The following is an 18566-nucleotide window of genomic DNA, read 5'->3' as shown; positions in this document are numbered from 1 at the left end:
CTCTCACTGAGATATTTAAATTTCTTTCAGAAACCGTAGTCCTGCGGCACATTGATATGGTGGCAAATACTGATAAGCCGTTTTTGGAGCAAGAAATGAAAACGCTAGTGAACACTACGGACTTAAGGTCACTTTGACACTGTCTATACCAGACAATTGAATTGACTTTACTGAATGAACCTTCACATCTCCCAGGAGCAATTACAGTGGGGAATGTTAGGAACATTCCCAGATTTCCACTGCTGTGACATCAGCGCTGATCTCCCTCAGCTGCTAATTTTCTGGCAGGCTGTGGTGCACATGTTGTGCCTAACTGGAGCATAATGGGTGAGATCCATGAAATTTTGAGATCCAGCTACTAGACCATACGTACTTTGGGGAAAGAAAGTAGCTCCAGAAGCAATGCTTAAATATTGGACCAAATTCTCACTCAACTGTGTCTGGTCTAGCTCCACCGATTAACTGGAAACTGATGGTTTCTTAAACAGGTAAAAGCTGAGCGTGGCTGTGCTGTTACATGGCTGACAGGGGACCAGCCCTCATGGTTCAGAACTGAGCCAATACCTGAGAGGGTTAAAAGCCACATTTCTTGTTGGGGAAAGGCCGGAGAAGCCATGGATGTTTGATACACCCTCAAGGGGAGCTGTGAGGGTAGTGCACAGGCTGCGCTGACACCTGCACCAGGCTCTGTCCCCATTTGTTTGTCTTTGTGGAGGTCCCTGCAGAGACGACCTCCTCCCTGGTCACTGCGAGCTGTCAGAATAAGCCACCTCACCTTTGACATCCCAGCATGATCAACCCTCAGTTGGGATAAAACAGCTTCTCCTGTTTGAAACCAGCCGTCAGACTGTGTCCCTTTTCCTTAGACACAGACCTGGACCCAGCGGTGATGTGTTCATGACCTCTAAGCTTGACTGCTGCAAAACAGCATAATCAGGAGCCAAACAAAATTCCCTTGAATGCATCTTCTGATGCAAGCACAGCAGCTCTTCTCCCTACAACACACATCTTTGCCAGGCTCACACCACAGCACTGGTCTTCATGGTGGTTACAAAATCCATGTCAGATAGTCTGTACAGTGATCAAAGCCTTCCTTAGATGGGATCTAACTGTTCTGGAAATTCTAGTTCTACCCAAAACCATAGACATCCATGGTCAAAGCTACAGGCAACAAGAGACAAGGGATTTCTGGAGATGTCTTTCATCAGTGCTGGCCCTGTGTTCTTTCCTGCAAGGGAAGAGGAGGGTTGTGGACCTTAAAATCCCGAGCAAAGTGCAAAATAACTGTTGTTGCCACTGATCTCATTCAGGGCAACAAGATGTGCCCATGAGCACACAAAATAAACCCCAGACTTGGATCTCCTTTCCCTTCTCCCCCGACTCAAAAAAACAGCAGAACAGAAAAGTGAAATAACTTGTTTTCCATTCATTTCTGAGGGAGAGAAGGGGAAACTCATAATTTATCTTTTAAATATTTGGGAGATTTTGTGAAAATAAAATGAACGAGGTCATACAGAAGCCTTTTCTGAATAGGTGTAGCCAACTTAAAAAAAAAAATCCTGTATTTTGGACAGGAGTAGTTTGTGAGCCTCACTTTAATTACACTTTAAAAAGGAAAGACTTGCAAATTAAATCTGTGGGGGAGGTGAAGGGGTGAAGTAGAGCTCTGGCAAAGTAAATAAACATCGCCGCAGTACTCACTTCTACTTGCCGAAGGAAAGGCTTTGTGGCTCACGTTGAGACAACTTTCCTTCTGTCCCTGCTGCCCCGCAGAGCAGCGGCATCCCTCACCACTGCTTTCAGCAGCAGCCCCTGGACTCCTTCCCACTCAGCTCTCTGCTTTGCCCTTGCACCCGTGTACTTACCGCAGCCAGGGTGGCAGCGGGCATTAGCGCCTCACCCACCCCTAAGGAGTTAACAGGTTTTATTACACGATCTGTTTAACATTCTGGATAAAAAGGAAACGCACGCCCCTCCTCTCCTTCAATATGCTCGTGCACTTTAAATCGCGCTGCTCGCGGGCTGCCTGCGAGCCCCAGGCCGCCAGGCACGCCACGAGTGGCTGGCTGGGCGTGCTCGGGGACGTGGGTGCACCCGTGGGTGCTGCCTCACACCGCCACGGCTCCGCTCGTGGTGCTGGGGCTGCGCACATGAGCGGCGAGGACACACGCACGGCCGTGGGGAGCCAGCACCGGCTGCCACCGCGAGGCGTGGGAGCGAGCCCTGCCACCCCTCCGGGCACGTCGGGCTGCCTCGCACCATGCCCTCGTTCGACGAGGTGTTGAAGGAAGCCGGGGAATTTGGACGGTTTCAGAAAAGAGTCTTTTTCCTCCTTTGCCAGACCGGCGTCACTTTTTCCTTCCTATTCGCCAGCGTGGTTTTCCTGGGGCAGGCGCCGGGCAACTACTGGTGCAGAATCCCTGGGGCAGCTGAATTAAGTAAAAGATGCGACTGGTCACTCGAAGAGGAGCAGAACTTCACCCTGCTGCCCCTGCGCCTGGCGAACGGCTCGGCCAGCGGGCAGTGCGAGCGGCTGGACATCTCCTGGGACTCCTCCACCAGCTGTGCCAGCCCCCTCGCCCACAGCCCCAATGTCAGCACGGGCAGCCCGCGGCTCACAGCCTGCCAGGGCAGCTGGGTGTACCACCAGCCCCGCTTGTCCATCGTCAGCGAGGTAAGGAGAAGCCCTGTCCTCCCGTGAGTGCCTCTGTCCCGGGGCAGGGTGGAGGCAGGGGAACGGGGCTGCTGCTGTAAGGCATGGGGAAGGGTCTCTGCTTCGGGCGCTGCTGCTTTTTCTTAACGGGTGTGCTCTGGTCCAAGCCACAGACAGATGGGGAGAATGAATAAGATCATGTGTCAGCGTCAGGCTTCTAGGGAAAGGTGAGCTGAGCCTCACGGTGTCTCTCTCACTGGCTCTGCCAGCCAAATGCCCCACGCAGAGATCGCCCTGTCGCTGGGGGGACGTCAGGTTAAAACTGTGATGCCCTTGCAGCTGAGGCTAATAATGAAAACTGGTGGCTGGCTACCCTTCTGAGGTCTGACAGGAGCCAGGGGAGATGGCTGTGCTTTCTGAAGAAGAAAAACACACATTTGTGCCCAAAGCCATTGCTCTGCTTTTCCTGAAACGTCTCACTCAGAGTACTGCAGGCTGCCTGTTACCGCTGGCGGTAGGTGCTGGCAGACGTGGTGGCTTTTTATAAGGCACCGAAAGGCCATGAAGATGCTGACCTAAGAGGTAACCAGTGCAGGCTGCAATCAGGTGGTGGCTGTGCTGTGGTGTGGCTCCAGCACGCGGTCTGCTCACCAGCAGCACGTGCTTTAAGGTCATCCTGACAGTAACTGTGCCACTGGTGTGGTGCTGAAAAACCAGAAGTGTGTTTCGAAGGGTTGGGTCGGAAACAATCCAGGTACTCTGCAAAATGTGTCAGCACAGCCATGGGCTCTGGCTCCTGCCTGTCTCACAAGCCTCCCGCATTAGCTTGTAACTTGGTGCTTGCACCAGAGCCGTGCCCTCCAAGACACAGAGCAGGGCACAGCAGACGAAGTCCTGAGCAAACACTAAGCAGAATGCGGTGCCTGTCCCCAGGACATCCAGCCAGGACACCCCTGCTCGCAGCCTGCAGGTTCTTCAGAGCAGAAACTTTGTGCCCCGAGCACTGCACCTGATCTGAGCAGCTTTTAGCAGGCTCTATGCATAAATAAGAGCAACTGGCTGGCCCTGGAGTAAAGTGCCTGCACTGGTTTTTGTGTGCCATTGCCGAAATCTGGGCTGCTCTGAGGGCTGTAAGAGTCTCGTGGGGAGCTGATGTCAAACTTTGATCCCTGGGAGGGCAAATGCTGGTGGGGCCATGGTGAGGAGGTTGTGCTGCTGCCTCCCAAAAACTCTGCTGGGGTCAGGGGAGTTTACGTCCTGGTGTCTTTTACCTGGGTGAGCTGCGCTAGACATTCCCCTCACAGCTTAAAAACCAAAAGTTAAGGCGATTCCTTTACTTTTTTTTTTTTTTCTTTCAATTTATTCCCCTTCAGCCTCGCTGTGGCTGGAAGCATGTAAGTTGCACCCAAAGTGTTGTGCTCACTGTCTTTTATGGCAGCTGTTCGTGCATCTAGCAGTCGCTGTGATTTCCCAGCAGCACTGAGCCTCTGGGTATGGCTTAGAGAAAACGAAACCAGTGCTTGTGTTGCTGTAGTGAATGGGAGTGAAAAACTGAGAGTTCACTGGCTTTTGTCCAGCTGCACCTCCCTTTCCTTGTCCCAGGAGATGCTCCAGGGCCACGTGGAGGGGAGGCGAGATGTGGGGATACTCGGGGAAGCGCTCCCCACCTCTGCTCCCAAAGGGGCACGTTGGCAAAGCCAGAAAGGACGGGGCTGTGAGGGTAGGACTGCCTGTCCCCTGCACCAGGGCAGCAGGTCCCCCATCAGTGTCACCGCTGCTCCTGGAGGGGCTCCGGCTGACCGGGGTGGCAGGGACATCTCGGCCTGCGGCACTTGGGTTCGTTCACAGTTGTGCAACATTTGCCAGACAAATTCCATCCCACGAGGCTCGGTTCTTTTATGTAAAAAGGAAACATGTGACACGCATCCCAGTTCAGTTGCTTTGAAATCAGCTATTGAAAGGAACTCAATATCTGATAATATGTTATTAATGCAGATCTGTGCTCTGCTTAATCAGATCACCAAACTAGTCTTCTCTTTTCCCAAGTGTCTGCTCGCAAATGCATCATTTTGTCCATGTGTGTGCAGAAATGTTTGTTTCTTTCAATTATCTCAAGATTTCTGGCACTTTATGTCTGTCGGAATTAACAGTGCAAGTGACCAAAGAGAGAAAGGTAGAAGGAAGGATGAGTTACATGGAAATCTGAAGAGCACATGTTCAGGGAGAGAGAGGAAAAAAAAAAAAAAAAGAGGGGATACCGAAGGAGATCTTCCAGGCTTGTGGCCAGCACAGCTCTGGTGTGGATTTGCAGCATGGCAAGGGAGGCAGAGGGCAATTGCAGGCATGTGAAACCTTCACTGGAAGAAGATGTCACTTCACAGCACAGATCGGGCAGCCAAAGCACAAGCTATTGCAGTCCTGAGCTCCCCGAAGAAGCTAGATCTTACGGCTGCAGGGACAGACTTATAAGGAGATGTGAAATGAATGATATTGCAGTACCTGACGTCACTGCTCTGATTTCTGTGTAACCAGAGGATGCTGCTCACTAGCAGCTATCTCATCTTAGATGGCTAGCTGTCAGCAGGTGCTTACAATACCATCATCAGAAGGAAATAGAGGAAAAAGGGGGAACATAGACTGATTAAAAAGCCCCTGCCACTTTGTCTGCAGTACCTGAGACACCTGTGGCTGTGGGAGCCCTGAGTCTTAGTGATGGGGTACAGCGGGGTGCTGGCAGCGTACCAAGGCTTTCCTTCTTCCTCATTTGAGAAGAGCAAAATCTATTAAGAAATTATTATAGGAGCATTGCTTGGCAAAGCCAGTTAGCTAGGTCTAGTGACAGGAGAGAGAGAGCAACACTAAAAGGTCCCTCTTAAAATCCTCTGATCTCCAATGGGCCCTGAGAGCAAGTCCTTACTTCTGCACCCAGATCAGGGTGGGAGTCACCCGCTGGCACTGCAGTGCCTGAAGTAGAGTTGAGCAAACTGGAGCTTGGATGATTTAAAGGTTCTGAGATATCAGCAAAGGCTATGCTATGTGTGAAACTTGGCAGAGATCCCGCCAATGCGGTGCTGTCACTGGTGGTGGGTCTGAGCAGAAGACTGAGCCCAGTCGGCCCTCTGCTCCCATTTAACTTGGTGGGGTCTGGTGCAGCTCCCCATAAAACTAGGAGATGTCACTGCATGCATCAGTGTCCTGGTTTTGGCTGGGATAGAGTTAATTTTCTTTGTAGAGGCTGGTATGATGCAACATTTTGGGTTTTTGATGAAAATAGTGGTGATAACACCCCGATGTTTCAGCTGTTGGAGAGCTGTGCTCACACAGAGCCCAGGACTCTTCTGCTCCTGGCGCTGCCCTGCCAGCGAGGGGGCTGGGGGTGCACCAGGAGCTGGGGGGGGGACATGGCCAGGACAGGCTGTGCTGGCCAGAGGGGTGTCCCACACCACAGGGCACCATGCTCAGCAATAACAGCTGGGGCAAAGGAGGAGGAAGGGGTGAAGTTGGGAGTGATGGAGTTTGTCCCCCTGAGGAGCTTCTCGGCACGCTGAGCCCTGCTGGCCTGGGAGCGGCCGAACCCCTGCCTGCCGATGGGAAGCAGCGAGGGGATCCCTTGCTTGGCTTTGCTTGTGAGCCCAGCTCTTGCTTTACCTGGTGAACTGTCCTTCTCTCAGCCCATGAGTTCTCGCACTTTTACCTTTCTGATCCTCTCTCCCTGTCCCTCCTGGGGACAGTGAGTGAGCGGCCCAGCTCATCCCCTGACCCCATAACACCTGAAGGGTGCTTCCTGCCATCCCCTGCCAGGTGAGCCTGGTGGTGCTCGATGACGAGCATCCCCACTGCCTCGGAGAAGGTTTACTACCTTTGTGAGCTGTCATACTGTTTGGCATTCAGTGCAGCTCATCTGATCAAAACCAGCCAGTCATTGCAAGACTTGCAATGAAAGGCCGCATGTACACAGGACACACAGAAGTCAATAAACCTAATTCCCCCAGGAAACTGTGCTGAGTCGTTGACCTTTAATACTGCCGGGCTTTGGCACTGTGCACTTTAGTCCTAGCAGGGAATATCAAGCACTCTGCAAAAGGTAAGAGTCTGCAAAGTGGTAGGTATTTTATTCAGACTCTTTCTGGTGACGATGACTCGTGCAGGCATGCGCATGAATTACAGTCACACCTGCAGGCTGGGTTGTCTGGCTGGGCAGAAGATAGATAGGATGAGGAAAGTCTATGCGCTCATCAGCAGCTCCAGCACAGCTGGCATAGTTGGGGCTTATTAGCAGCTCGGCTGGCAGGAGCTCAGCAGAAGGGACCAATTCCAACGTGCCCTGTCTGCAGCAAGTCTCCACGCTGCAGATGATGTCATTTGGAGACCTGGCGATGATTTATTGCCGAAGTGTGAGGTCTGAGGTGGACAAGTGATCAACCAAACATATCCTGTTGCACCTGTTGTGAATAAATCTTCTCACTTCTCTGCTTGCCAGCTGTCTCAGAAAGCGACGGTCAGCCAACATTTGCAGAGGAACCTGCAAGCAGAGCAGTAATGTTTGTCTCAGAGTTCTTGCAGTCCCTCAGAGCAGGGGATACTGTGGCAGTGCTGCTCAGGGTGGATAAAGAACAGCTGGTCCTTTTGCTCTCCTCCTCTGACACAATAAACACCACAATTCACCCTCAACGCACTGATCTAGTATGATAATTGTCATTGGCAGAGCGGGACACTGCCTTATTTCTACCGTCAGGGAGGGATTACTATTAAGCGGTGAAGCGAAGGGGAAAAGGGCAGACATGAGCAGAGAGAGAAGCAATTGCTAAATTCCTTATGAAACTCTAAGCTTCCCTGTATGAGAGGGGCTGGAGTAGTTCCCTGCATGGGCTACGTCAGTGGGGTCATGTTTCTGTCACTGCAGTTGAGCCAGCTGAGACTGGCTGAGGGTTTGAGCCTTGAGTTTTCTTATTGCATTTTGGAGAACTGCTGTTTGTTTAGAAGATGATACATTTCTCCACCCCCTCTTCCTTTGGCCATGGGTAGAGAAAAGGGAAAGACACAGAAGGTTTTCTGTCCTAGGAGGCTCAGTGATAACAAAAGATAACAATTTGACTGCCCAGAGGATGGAAGAGATGGGAGAAAAGTTGCTCAGCAACAAATAAACTACTGTGTGGATCTCCCCAGTTTTCCTATAACAACGAACCCTGTCCTAAAATCTTTGTCACTTGGAGTAGGAAGATAAACTAGCCTCTGTTTGGCCACTTGTATGGATGCCACTCAACACGTGTGGGTTTTCCCTGTGCTGTTGGAACTGGGCTGATGGATCCCTGTAGATCTCTTTATTGAATAAAGAGTTTTACCCATCATTTTGAAATTTAATTGTGACAGTTAATAAAAGCTCTTCCAAACTCCTACTCAAAGGTGCAATGTTTGAGGAGCTTTCAATGACGTGTTGTCTTTTAAGGCAATGAATTTCTGCAGGCAGAGGTGTGCTGAAGTATTCTGGAACTATCTCAGTGCATAAGTCCTCTCAAGTACAAGGAATTATAAATTTGCTGTTAGTCTGTGTATCAAAGTGGAATGGAAAACGTTTGCTTCCAGCTAGAACTATGGGGAAGTGAGAGGTTGCCACAGCTGCTATATTTGCAGGTCATTAGTCATGTATGAGCATTTCTTCTGTTTCATCTCAACCACTTCCCACTCCTTTTATAAATATTGCTCCACTAATGAAATAGAGAGGCCCAGTGCAAAACCTCTTCCTTCTCACAGAGAGATCTAGCTCAGGTGGTTTGCTGCTGCTTTGGAGATCAGCAAAGTGCACCAGCGTTACTCCTTCCAGTCACACCACAGGGCGGTGTGCCCTGGGATTTCATGTTAATGCTCAGACCCCCAGTGGCACTGGGATGTCCTTCCGAGCAGTGGATGCCGAGACAAGCTGTGGGCAGTGCTGTTCTGGGTGCGAGCACTTGTGCAGTGAGGCACCTAGCTGAGAGCAGGGAAATGCTGAGGAAGGAGACGTGCCCTTAGCTGGGCTGGCTGGCCGAGCTAGCTCACCTCTTGATTGCTGTGAGGAGATGGCAAGGCTTTAACAGGCTCTAGATGTAGCCAGTGCTACACATGTCAACAAGTAGGCTTCAGAGCAGGGGAAAATAACCTAAATTTTCCCTTCCCTTCCCTTCCCTTCCCTTCCCTTCCCTTCCCTTCCCTTCCCTTCCCTTCCCTTCCCTTCCCTTCCCTTCCCTTCCCTTCCCTTCCCTTCCCTTCCCTTCCCTTCCCTTCCCTTCCCTTCCCTTCCCTTCCCTTCCCTTCCCTTCCCTTCCCTTCCCTTCCCTTCCCTTCCCTTCCCTTCCCTTCCCTTCCCTTCCCTTCCCTTCCCTTCCCTTCCCTTCCCTTCCCTTCCCTTCCCTTCCCTTCCCTTCCCTTCCCTTCCCTTCCCTTCCCTTCTTCCCTTCCCTTCCCTTCCCTTCCCTTCCCTTCCCTTCCCTTCCCTTCCCTTCCCTTCCCTTCCCTTCCCTTCCCTTCCCTTCCCTTCCCTTCCCTTCCCTTCCCTTCCCTTCCCTTCCCTTCCCTTCCCTTCCCTTCCCTTCCTTCCCTTCCCTTCCCTTCCCTTCCCTTCCCTTCCCTTCCCTTCCCTTCCCTTCCCTTCCCTTCCCTTCCCTCCCTTCCCTTCCCTTCCCTTCCCTTCCCTTCCCTTCCCTTCCCTTCCCTTCCCTTCCCTTCCCTTCCCTTCCCTTCCCTTCCCTTCCCTTCCCTTCCCTTCCCTTCCCTTCCCTTCCCTTCCCTTCCCTTCCCTTCCCTTCCCTTCCCCTCCCTTCCCCTCCCTTCCCTTCCCCTCCCTTCCCTTCCCCATTGCAGTAAATGTTTTTACAATTAAATTTCAAATCTATGGAGCTAAGGGGACTGAATGCAGTACACGGTGACATTCCCTTTCTGCTGCATTGTCCTGAGTGAGCTTGAATAAGGTGGTACAGGTTAGTGTGTCATCACTAATCTCTTCAGAAAGATCACATAGCTTCCTATAAGTTTCCTGTATTTTCCGACTTCCCAGAATATTCAAAAAATTGACTATGTTGCTAGCCAAGAGCTGGTTTCAGCTGTCGCCTAAGTCATCTGAGACTAATGTTGAGATGAAAGAGTGTTCTCCAGTAAGCACATTTTTCCCTGTATGTTTCTGGCACGTGTTCTCCCACCCTCTTTCATGACTGCTTATTCACTGCCTGTTTATAGTGACGAGGGATCAAATTATTTAAAGACTAAAAATATACTTTGAAAAAGGATCAAAAGTACATGCTTCCAACACAGCTTTTAGGTGTTAGAAGTTTTGGGCTTGAAATTAACGACAGATTTTAAGTGTTTTTCAATGTTTTTATTTATGGATTTTGATGTCCTTGTAAACATCATCTCATTTTGACATTGCTTTAGCAGTTCAGTTATAACATGAGTTTTTAATTTTGTTCTCACACTCATTTATGGGTGTTTCTGGCAAGGCAGTAATGCTCTTAATTGGTTCCCTGCTTCCTCTTTGACTGTTTTGACTTACGAGGGTGAATCTTCTCTCATGACCATCTTCTGTAGGAGCAATCAGAAGTGTCAGAGGACTTTTTGCTCTCTCACTCAGGCAAGCCTGTGAGGGCTCTTACATCTACTCCTTTATGAAGCCCTCTCTGCCAATCTCCCAGCCTGATATTTCTCTCCAAGGTCTTGATATGACAAGGAGCTGATAAGATGTTTGTGAGGTGCTGGAGTGATCTTAACCTTCAGGAGAGGCTACTCGCTCCACAGGCCACGAGCTCGATCTCTCTGTTTTTCCTGAGGACTGCCAGCAGAGATGTGTGAGGACTCCTCTCTGCCTCTCTTGGGGAATGACACTTCCAGGCTGACTCCACAGGTTTCTGCTGGAAGGAGAATAAAGTGGTGCGAAGGTTCATGTGAAATCATGTTCAGAGCTGGAGCACAGGTGCAGACTGAGGTCCCATGAGAGCAGCGGCTGCGCTGTGCCAAAGCTCAGCCGAGCAGCAGCATCCAGCTGCCAGCTCAAACGCATTGCTCTGCTCGAAATGTAGGCCTAGCTGGCCAGAGGAGCTGTGCCAAGGCCCTGCTGACGTGGCGATATACACACATCTTCACATGTAAAACGAGTCCAGCATCTGTCCAGATGGTCCCTATGGTGTGTAGATGGCAGTGCCAGCACGGGCCCTGGCTGGGGGTCCCACACTGGGCACACATCCTGTGAGGTTTCTGGCTTGGTACAGCTAGGTCAAAGAGGTTTCCTGGAGCTCATCTGAAGCCACTCTTCCTGTTTGCCCTCTCTGCCTACTTCTTCATGTGGTCATTTCCTTCCCCGTTACACTTCAGCAGCACACTTTTGAAGCCAGCACTTACTTGTTGCTAACTTTTAACCCCCTGGTAACCTTTGCAGGTGGCCTCAGATGCTCCTCTGAGAGTCTCAACATGTGCCGTCACAGTCAATTGTGTTGCTGCTTTAATTTAGTGGTTATTCTTATCAACAAACTGTTTTACAAAGCCACATCCTTTAATGCTCTTTCCTAGGACTCCCATAGTTTCCAAAAAGCAAGAGGTTAAGCAGCATTTGAAGTCCGAATGTGCTGCTCTATATCTAGGCTATTTTAGGAAAGCATTGCAATAGCTCTTGAATATGATAACGGAGAAGAGGTTTCATTCCTCCCAGAGGAAGCTGAACTTTCTGCGGCCCCTGGTCGAGATTTACAGAAGTGGAAGCCAGATGCTAATGGCCTCACTTGCTGAGGGGTGGCTAGTCAGGCTCACCAGAGCACTGAGGCTGACACCAAAGCCATGACTTTGTGTACAGTAGGTGGGGCTGGGATATCCATCGGGTTGGGAACCTGTGGGTTTCCTTGGCCCAAGTTCCTGCTGGTTGTGAGAGCCAGCTGGAAGCTGCAGTTCTCAGTCACAAACTTCCCAGATCTGTGACTTCAAGAAAAGCAGAATCCCGCAAGCAAACCCACATCCTGGACTTCCAGTAGAATCATCATAACTAAAAACAGAAATCTGTCATAGTTACTGTCAGTGACAGTGCAAATACTACGTTTGGCACCAAAACTAAGCCAGATTCAGGCTCAGTGAAACCTAAATCTGAGTGCCTGGTGTGTCCTTTGTGTAGGCACCTCTGAAATCCCAGGCCCAGGTAGTACTCACTGGGCACCAAAACAGGCAAATGGGCTAGGACAGAGCTGGGGCTGGCACCAGGACATTTCAGAGTTTGGAGAATTGTGGGTGACAGAAGAGGCTCTTAATCTCTCCAAACACCCCATGGCCACCCTGCCGAGGCACAGAACTCGAGCTCTGTTGTTGAGGTATGCATCATGCTGAGTACAAATGTGACACACTGCATGTGCTCCAACATTCAGCACTTTGTTAGTGACAGAAATATTTTTTTACAGCTCACGTATGAAAGCAAAAGTGGTGGCAGCTACTATTGTCTGTCGCTTCCTTTGGCTTGAAGCTGCACTGTTCCTATAAGGTTTCCTCAGGTATGGATTGAAACCTCCCAGCTCCCATATGGACTGCAGAACTTGGCAGGCAGCAGTTGCTTTCTACTTATTCTCAACAAACATCTAAAATAATTTCAAACAACATGTCTGGATAACATTTATTTTTAGTTTCACTTTGTTTTTCTTCCTAGTCTCTTTGTCTTCCTCCCTCTTCCCCACATCCCCCTGCACTCCACCCCCGCCCATCCCTATCCCTGCTAATGAATTCTTCAAACACGCATCAATCTAATGTTGTGTTAAAAAGTAAAAAGTGTGTAAAGTTATGCCTACTGCAGTATAACGAATATAAAAGTCAGGGAAAGCTACACCAAAAAAGCACATATTTAATATGCCCAAACTGACTGAGATCTGCTTTCAGTTTTCTCAGCAGCCACATGTTTTTGCTTTTATCCAAGAGGCAATAAGAAAAATAATTAAACCATTTCTATAAGCTGCAGTTTTTGTTAGCTATAGTTGTGCACCCTTATTCTGCACTAAACAAAGTTGTAGTTTTGCCTTTGCCTTGGCAAGTCTTAAGAGTGTTGTGTTTGGTTTGCATAACAGCAATATTTTTTCTCTATTTTTGTCTATCTGGGCAACTGATGCATGAAATACAGCATCCGTTTTGGCAAGGAAGAGCTTTCCCTCAATCTTAACAATAGCTTGAAGAGTGCTGAAGCTTGCTAAGGCTGCTGCACTTCCCTGGTTCACTGGCGCTTGTTGAACAAACACGTTTGAAACAGCAGAGATGACCAGAAAGGGAGACAGGAGGGAGATAACAATTGGGAAGGAGAAATGTTTGTCAGATACCCTCAGCCTCCTCTTCAGGGAGCTTAGACAACAACAAAACCCCCCCATTGCACCAAACCACCCAGTTGCTACATGTGAATCCACAGTGCCCACAACTCCAGTTCCAGTGAACCCCGTCCCCCTCCGTCCATCCTTTCCCTTCCTGCCTGGCCCTATGCAGTTTCTATACACCTTGTTCTGGGGGTGATGAATAACCCACCTGGGGTGCTTACACCTCTCCCTTGTTCCCACAGTATAACCTTGTGTGTGGCCACTCCTGGATGCTAGATCTCTCACAGGCTATCCTCAATCTGGGGTTTCTGGCTGGTGCATTCACCCTCGGCTACGCGGCAGACAGGTAAAGTATAAGCACTGCTGTCCTTCAGATTTTGGGAGATGAAGTCACTTGTAGTGACGTGCAGTAAGCATGTTTGACCACTTTGGAGATTTAGTTCACTTTGGGTGATCCCCAGTCTGAGATAACAAAACTCAGCTAGTAATCTTCACTTCCTATGATGGAATCATACGCCGACCATTGAGTTCATGGCTCCATACTGTCCTTAGATGTGTCAGGGCTGGATGAATGCTAAGGAAAAGATGTGGATGATGATCAGGCTTGGGCAGCAACCCACCCCAGAGCTGGGAGCCTCCACTAGCCCTACCTTGCTCTTAAAGTGAAAGAAGGAGCCTGGCTTCTGCTTTGTGTTGGTGATTACTGACAGGCAAACGATGTGTTGGTTGAGAGCACCACTGATGATTTCACTGGCAGAGCATATTTCTTCATAAAATACATTCTATCTGGCTGTTCTATTTTTCCTTGGTATTTGTGGTAATGATAATAATAACTTAAAGTATGATTTCTTTGTAAGAAGGAATGCTTATAGAATTATCCAGAATGTCACCTCAGATAACAAATTTTGAACTACCAAACAAAAATACTTTAAAGGAAAACCTGATTTTTCCAAGGGATATACGAGTAAGGAATATAGGAAGGTGGAAGAGATGCCATGGCACTGGCTAACTTTAGATATCTCTGCTCAGTGTCTCGCTGTGCAATTATGATACTGGTACCTTAAGACTGTGCAAATGGAGAGATATTATGGCTAATTATTAAAATAAGATATTATGTCTAGGAGTACCTGTATATTAATGATAATGTAATTACAGTACAACTACGAACATTGTACCTTGATAGTAATCAGGGAATGTGCTGCAGCCAGTCCATTAGACACTCCTTGACAGCACTCAACAAAATTGACCTGACGGAAAATACCCTGGTCTTTGTCCCATATCAATTCTTCTCATAAAACCTTTAGAACAAAATGAACAAACCTATTCTTACTAATACTTTTTGATATGGTAAACAGCTACACCAGTTTTCACAATTTTTCACAATTTCTTCTTAAAATGGCAACAATAACAACAGCAGAAGAGATCAAGATGGAAATTTTAGTTGTGTTCCAAGGACACAGTTGCTATACAATTGCAGGAAACAGGAAAGGTTTTTTTTTTTTTTTTCTTCTTGGATTATGGCTTACCTTCAGCTCACCTGCTTATGACACGGTTTGCTAGAAGATGAGATTCCTGAAAATGCTAGGCAGACGTGAAAAACAGGTGGTCTTAACCCAAAACAAAACACTGGAAAATCAGATAAAGTAACTAAAGAAGAAATGGCTTGTTTTAACAGAGCTGGCTATACTTAAGATTAGGAGACTAATTTATGAAAGTAGAAATCTCCAACAAAATTTTCCCTCATTCAATGGTGTCAAAATTATGAACTGAAACATATAGGCCATAGTTCAGCTACAAAAATATAAACTGTTTTCTAAAATAAAAGGGGCATCACCAGTTTTAAAATCAGTGATGTCAAGACAGGGATAACTACCATAGGGAAAAGAGCTTCATATCCTGGGGCAAACAGTACAAAATTTCAGGCAGCCTCTATTTGGAACCAGGTAGGTCTCAAAAAGGCACCTTGGGATCTAACATTAAAATGAAATGATAAAAAAAAATCTTTATCATGATTTTCACTTTCTTTTCCTTTTCTTCAACAGATATGGCAGAATCCTCATCTATCTGCTCTCCTGCCTTGGGGATGGGATATGTGGAATCATAGTAGCATTTGCGCCAAACTTTACTGTATTTTTGATCTTCCGTTTTCTCCAAGGTGTGTTTGCCAAGGGAACCTGGATGACATGTTATGTGATCGGTGAGAGTTGTTATTTTCCTTTTTTTTTTTTTTTTTTCCTGGTTAGGAAAAGCTGGGGACTGAGGGATGGAGGACAAAGAGTCGGCTACGTCTGCTCTTGATAATAATTTTTCCTTGGAACAAAGCACTGGCCCTGGGGGCAGCAGATGATGAATAACCCAAGCTCATCCTTTTAATGCACTATCCTGCAAGACAAGGTGACTGTATACAAAATGTAACTTGGCACGATCTTTGGTCTGGGCTCATGCCAGAACTCAGTATTTGGGGAAACAGACGCTGGCCTGAGTCCAAACCATGCCAGGGACCCCTCTAGCAGCTAAACAAGGTAGTTTCCTTGCCTGGCAATGTCTGCTCATTTACTAATACAGAAGTGACCTCTGAGAATGGCTGCAAGTGCAAACTCTTTTCAGTACTGAGTACAGATATGAGATAGACATGAGCAGCGATGTACTTGCCTGCCTGATCTCATGAGTTCCAATGGAGAAGAGTGAGGAAGAACTAATGCACAAGGGTGGCCCAGCAAGAGTGCCGCATCCTTCAGATCTGTCTTGGTTCTGCTCTCCTGAATATGACTGTGTGCAGCCGGTAGTAGGCAATTCAGCAGCAGTACAATGCTTCTGCTGATGTTATCTGAGGGCTTTTATGGCTATCTAATCTATGGACTCCAATGGGGAGGGATAGGGTATTAACAAACAATTAAGAGGTGGAGGAGTGGAATGTGTGTATATAAAGTTGTTTATTATTATTATTATTTATTACATAGAAGATCGCCAAGATTATCAAAATCCATGAAGTAAACCCAGATTCAAACAGGATGTGCAAATACAGACATGGTTAACTTTGTCAGAGTCTGAACATCTTCCACAGATGCTCAGAGGCATTAACTACTCTTCCACGCTTGGAGGACAGACACTTAGGTGGCTGTTCATCATCCGTTAGCTGGGAGGCTTTGCTCTGTGCCAGGCTGAACATACTGTCTACCAGGGTAAATATTAGAATTATTACCTCCTAAAAGGGAGAAGGAAGGGAAGCTTTTTTATAAATAGCATCAAAACAGCAGGGATCCAGACTGTTTAGTAGGTTATAGTCATGGCTTAGCGATGAAGCTCCTTCATAACAAGCTGTTCATGAGAAAAGGGTATTGTTAAGGTGTTTTGATTGACTGCCAGGTTCAGAAAGGGAGACTTTCCAGCTCCTTTGCAGAACATGAAATAAGATGGCACCAAGGAAAGCATCCTACTAGAGGTGATGCATCAGATTTACTTAAAAAGAAGATCAGCCCTTCAATAATCTACTGTGATATTCCAACAGTGGAAGCATCATTATATAGCACAAAAATGTGTACCATCACTGTAGTCTGTGAGGCCTGGGATAGTATTTTAAAATGCATGGATGTAGTCAGTGAGTGAGAACAGAATTGCAAACAGGTATAAAGGGTTACAGTGAGACCTGGGAACATCATGGGGACATGGGTACTAACATGCTTCCACCAAGCCCTTCAGCCCTCTCACCATCTAAAGTCCAGAAACACCTAAGTTTTCTGGGCAAAGTTTCACTGTCGAGCAGCTCAGGTTCAAAGTCTGGTGAAAGGTCAGAATTTGCTTTCCCCTTCACTTTCAAGAACATTGTCTAATTTTAAAGTGAGCTCCTATCCTACAACATTATTAAGAGCTCTAACCAGCAAAATGTTTTATGACATTGACTTCCTTGAAAGGGTCAAATTTTACAAGAAAGGAACACTTCTTTCTTCATTTTGCAGTATTCAGATTAGACCACCAGATTTTAGGGAAAGTTTCAGCCATAAATAAAACAAGCTGTGGGCTGTACCTCAGCCCTCAGAGCAAATAAGCATGGTAGGGCTAAACTCTTTCTGACAGAAGTCTTGCCCATATTAACTGTTGGGTGCAGCCCCTGCCACAGGATCCTCTTCTCTGGGGCATGGGCCAAAATAGTGCCAGGGAGATTGTTAAGAATTTACCACTGAGCATGATGATAATGCGGTCTCAAACCCCTGTGCTGGTCCTGTTTAATTAATTAATTAACATGCAGTCAGAGACCTCTCTGTCTGAAGACCTGTGAGTGAGTTGATGGAGAAGTATAACCCATGCTTGCCCTAGACAACTTCAGTGACACACTTTAACAACTGAATGTAAGATGCTAGGCTAGACAGACTTGTGAGTTGATACAGTATTATCCTTTCCTATGTTCCACCACTAATATTCTTCTTTTGAGTTAGGCTTGTTTCTGTGTTGTTTATTTTCGCTTTCTATCTCCTCAGTGACAGAGATCGTTGGTTCTTCCCAGCGGATCATTGGGATCGTGATACAGATATTTTTCACCCTGGGAATTATGATTCTTCCTGGAATTGCCTACTTGGTTCCCACTTGGCAGGGGATCCAGCTGGCCATTTCACTGCCCAACTTCCTTTTCCTGGTCTACTACTGGTAACATTACAGTCGTTGCTCTTGTTGCTATTACTGTTGCTATTTGAGCACCTTGAGGCGCCCACAGTGGTCCAAAGTCTCTAGTGTACAAGATGTTGTAAATTAGGAAGAAGACACCTGTCTGTTGTTGATTTTGTCTTTCTAAATGTTTTTTAGTGAATCACAGACACACACTTTCCTTTTTCTGCCCAGGGTCTGTCTCTGCCATCAGCCACAGCCAGTCCTTCCCAGAATCCTGCACTGCTGCTTCTTAGCCCAGGACTGGCTGTTTCTCTGTTTAACTTGCCCAGACCTCTTTAACTTGTCTGCTTTTCCCATCAGACGTTGTTTCCACCTTTACTTCTAATTATGTACTCAGTTCAAACTTGCCCTGTAGGTCCCATGATTTGGGCAGTATGGGTAATAGAAAGCAGAGCACTATGCCCAGGTGACCATTCATCCCAGGGGACTCCAGAAATCCTGTGGGCTGAATGCAAAGAAACTAAGCCTCATATCCTCTTCTTGCACATAGTACTTCTTCAAACATTGCCTGTCATTGCCATGGCACTTTTAAACTGAAAGTCATCTTAACAGTGGGCTAGCAGAGACTGAAACATTGATCTGTAGTCTTGCTTTGGGTTCAGTTTATAAAATATGTATATATTTGAGCGCATGTGCATTTATCCTATAGTGATACAGCTAGAAGCTTCCTGGTCTGCTTGTTCTTGTTACTACGTGTGGGTGATGTTGACTGTCATTAGTTCCTTGCCGTTCTACAGACAGCCTGTCATTTTGTTTTTTATCTTTTGACATACTTTTGATGTACGCTGTGGAAATTGAGATGGGCTTAAATGCCTGATATGAAGGCCAGGTGGATCTAAATAAAGAACCCAGCAAGGGAGGGAAGTCTTTTACACCTGAGAAGTTTTCTCCCTTTTCCAACTTTGCAGAGCATTGGTACAGTCTATTTTCTCCTTTCTGATCCTCAAGGATGAGAT

General features: G+C 47.4%; 1 protein-coding gene across 2 annotated transcripts in view; it reads left to right on the top strand.

Annotated features, from left to right (window-relative positions):
* The first annotated feature begins 1973 nt into the window (after positions 1-1973).
* The window catches only part of SLC22A3 (solute carrier family 22 member 3), a 31393-nt gene continuing 14800 nt past the window's right edge, over positions 1974-18566 (top strand). The window contains exons 1-4 of one of the 2 annotated variants that reach the window (XM_066994155.1): positions 1974-2674; positions 13191-13294; positions 14991-15103; positions 17424-17589. In XM_066994155.1, coding sequence (XP_066850256.1) covers positions 2261-2674; positions 13191-13294; positions 14991-15103; positions 17424-17589 — 797 coding nt within the window. In that variant the 5' untranslated portion in view covers positions 1974-2260. Of the gene's footprint in view, positions 2675-13190; positions 13295-14990; positions 15146-17423; positions 17590-18566 lie in introns of both variants that reach the window. The other variant, XM_013186785.3, reaches the window with a different exon arrangement.

This window comes from Anser cygnoides, chromosome 3, assembly GCF_040182565.1.
Source record: "Anser cygnoides isolate HZ-2024a breed goose chromosome 3, Taihu_goose_T2T_genome, whole genome shotgun sequence".
Lineage (NCBI taxonomy): Eukaryota > Metazoa > Chordata > Aves > Anseriformes > Anatidae > Anser > Anser cygnoides.
This window is presented reverse-complemented; position numbering and strand designations above follow the sequence as displayed.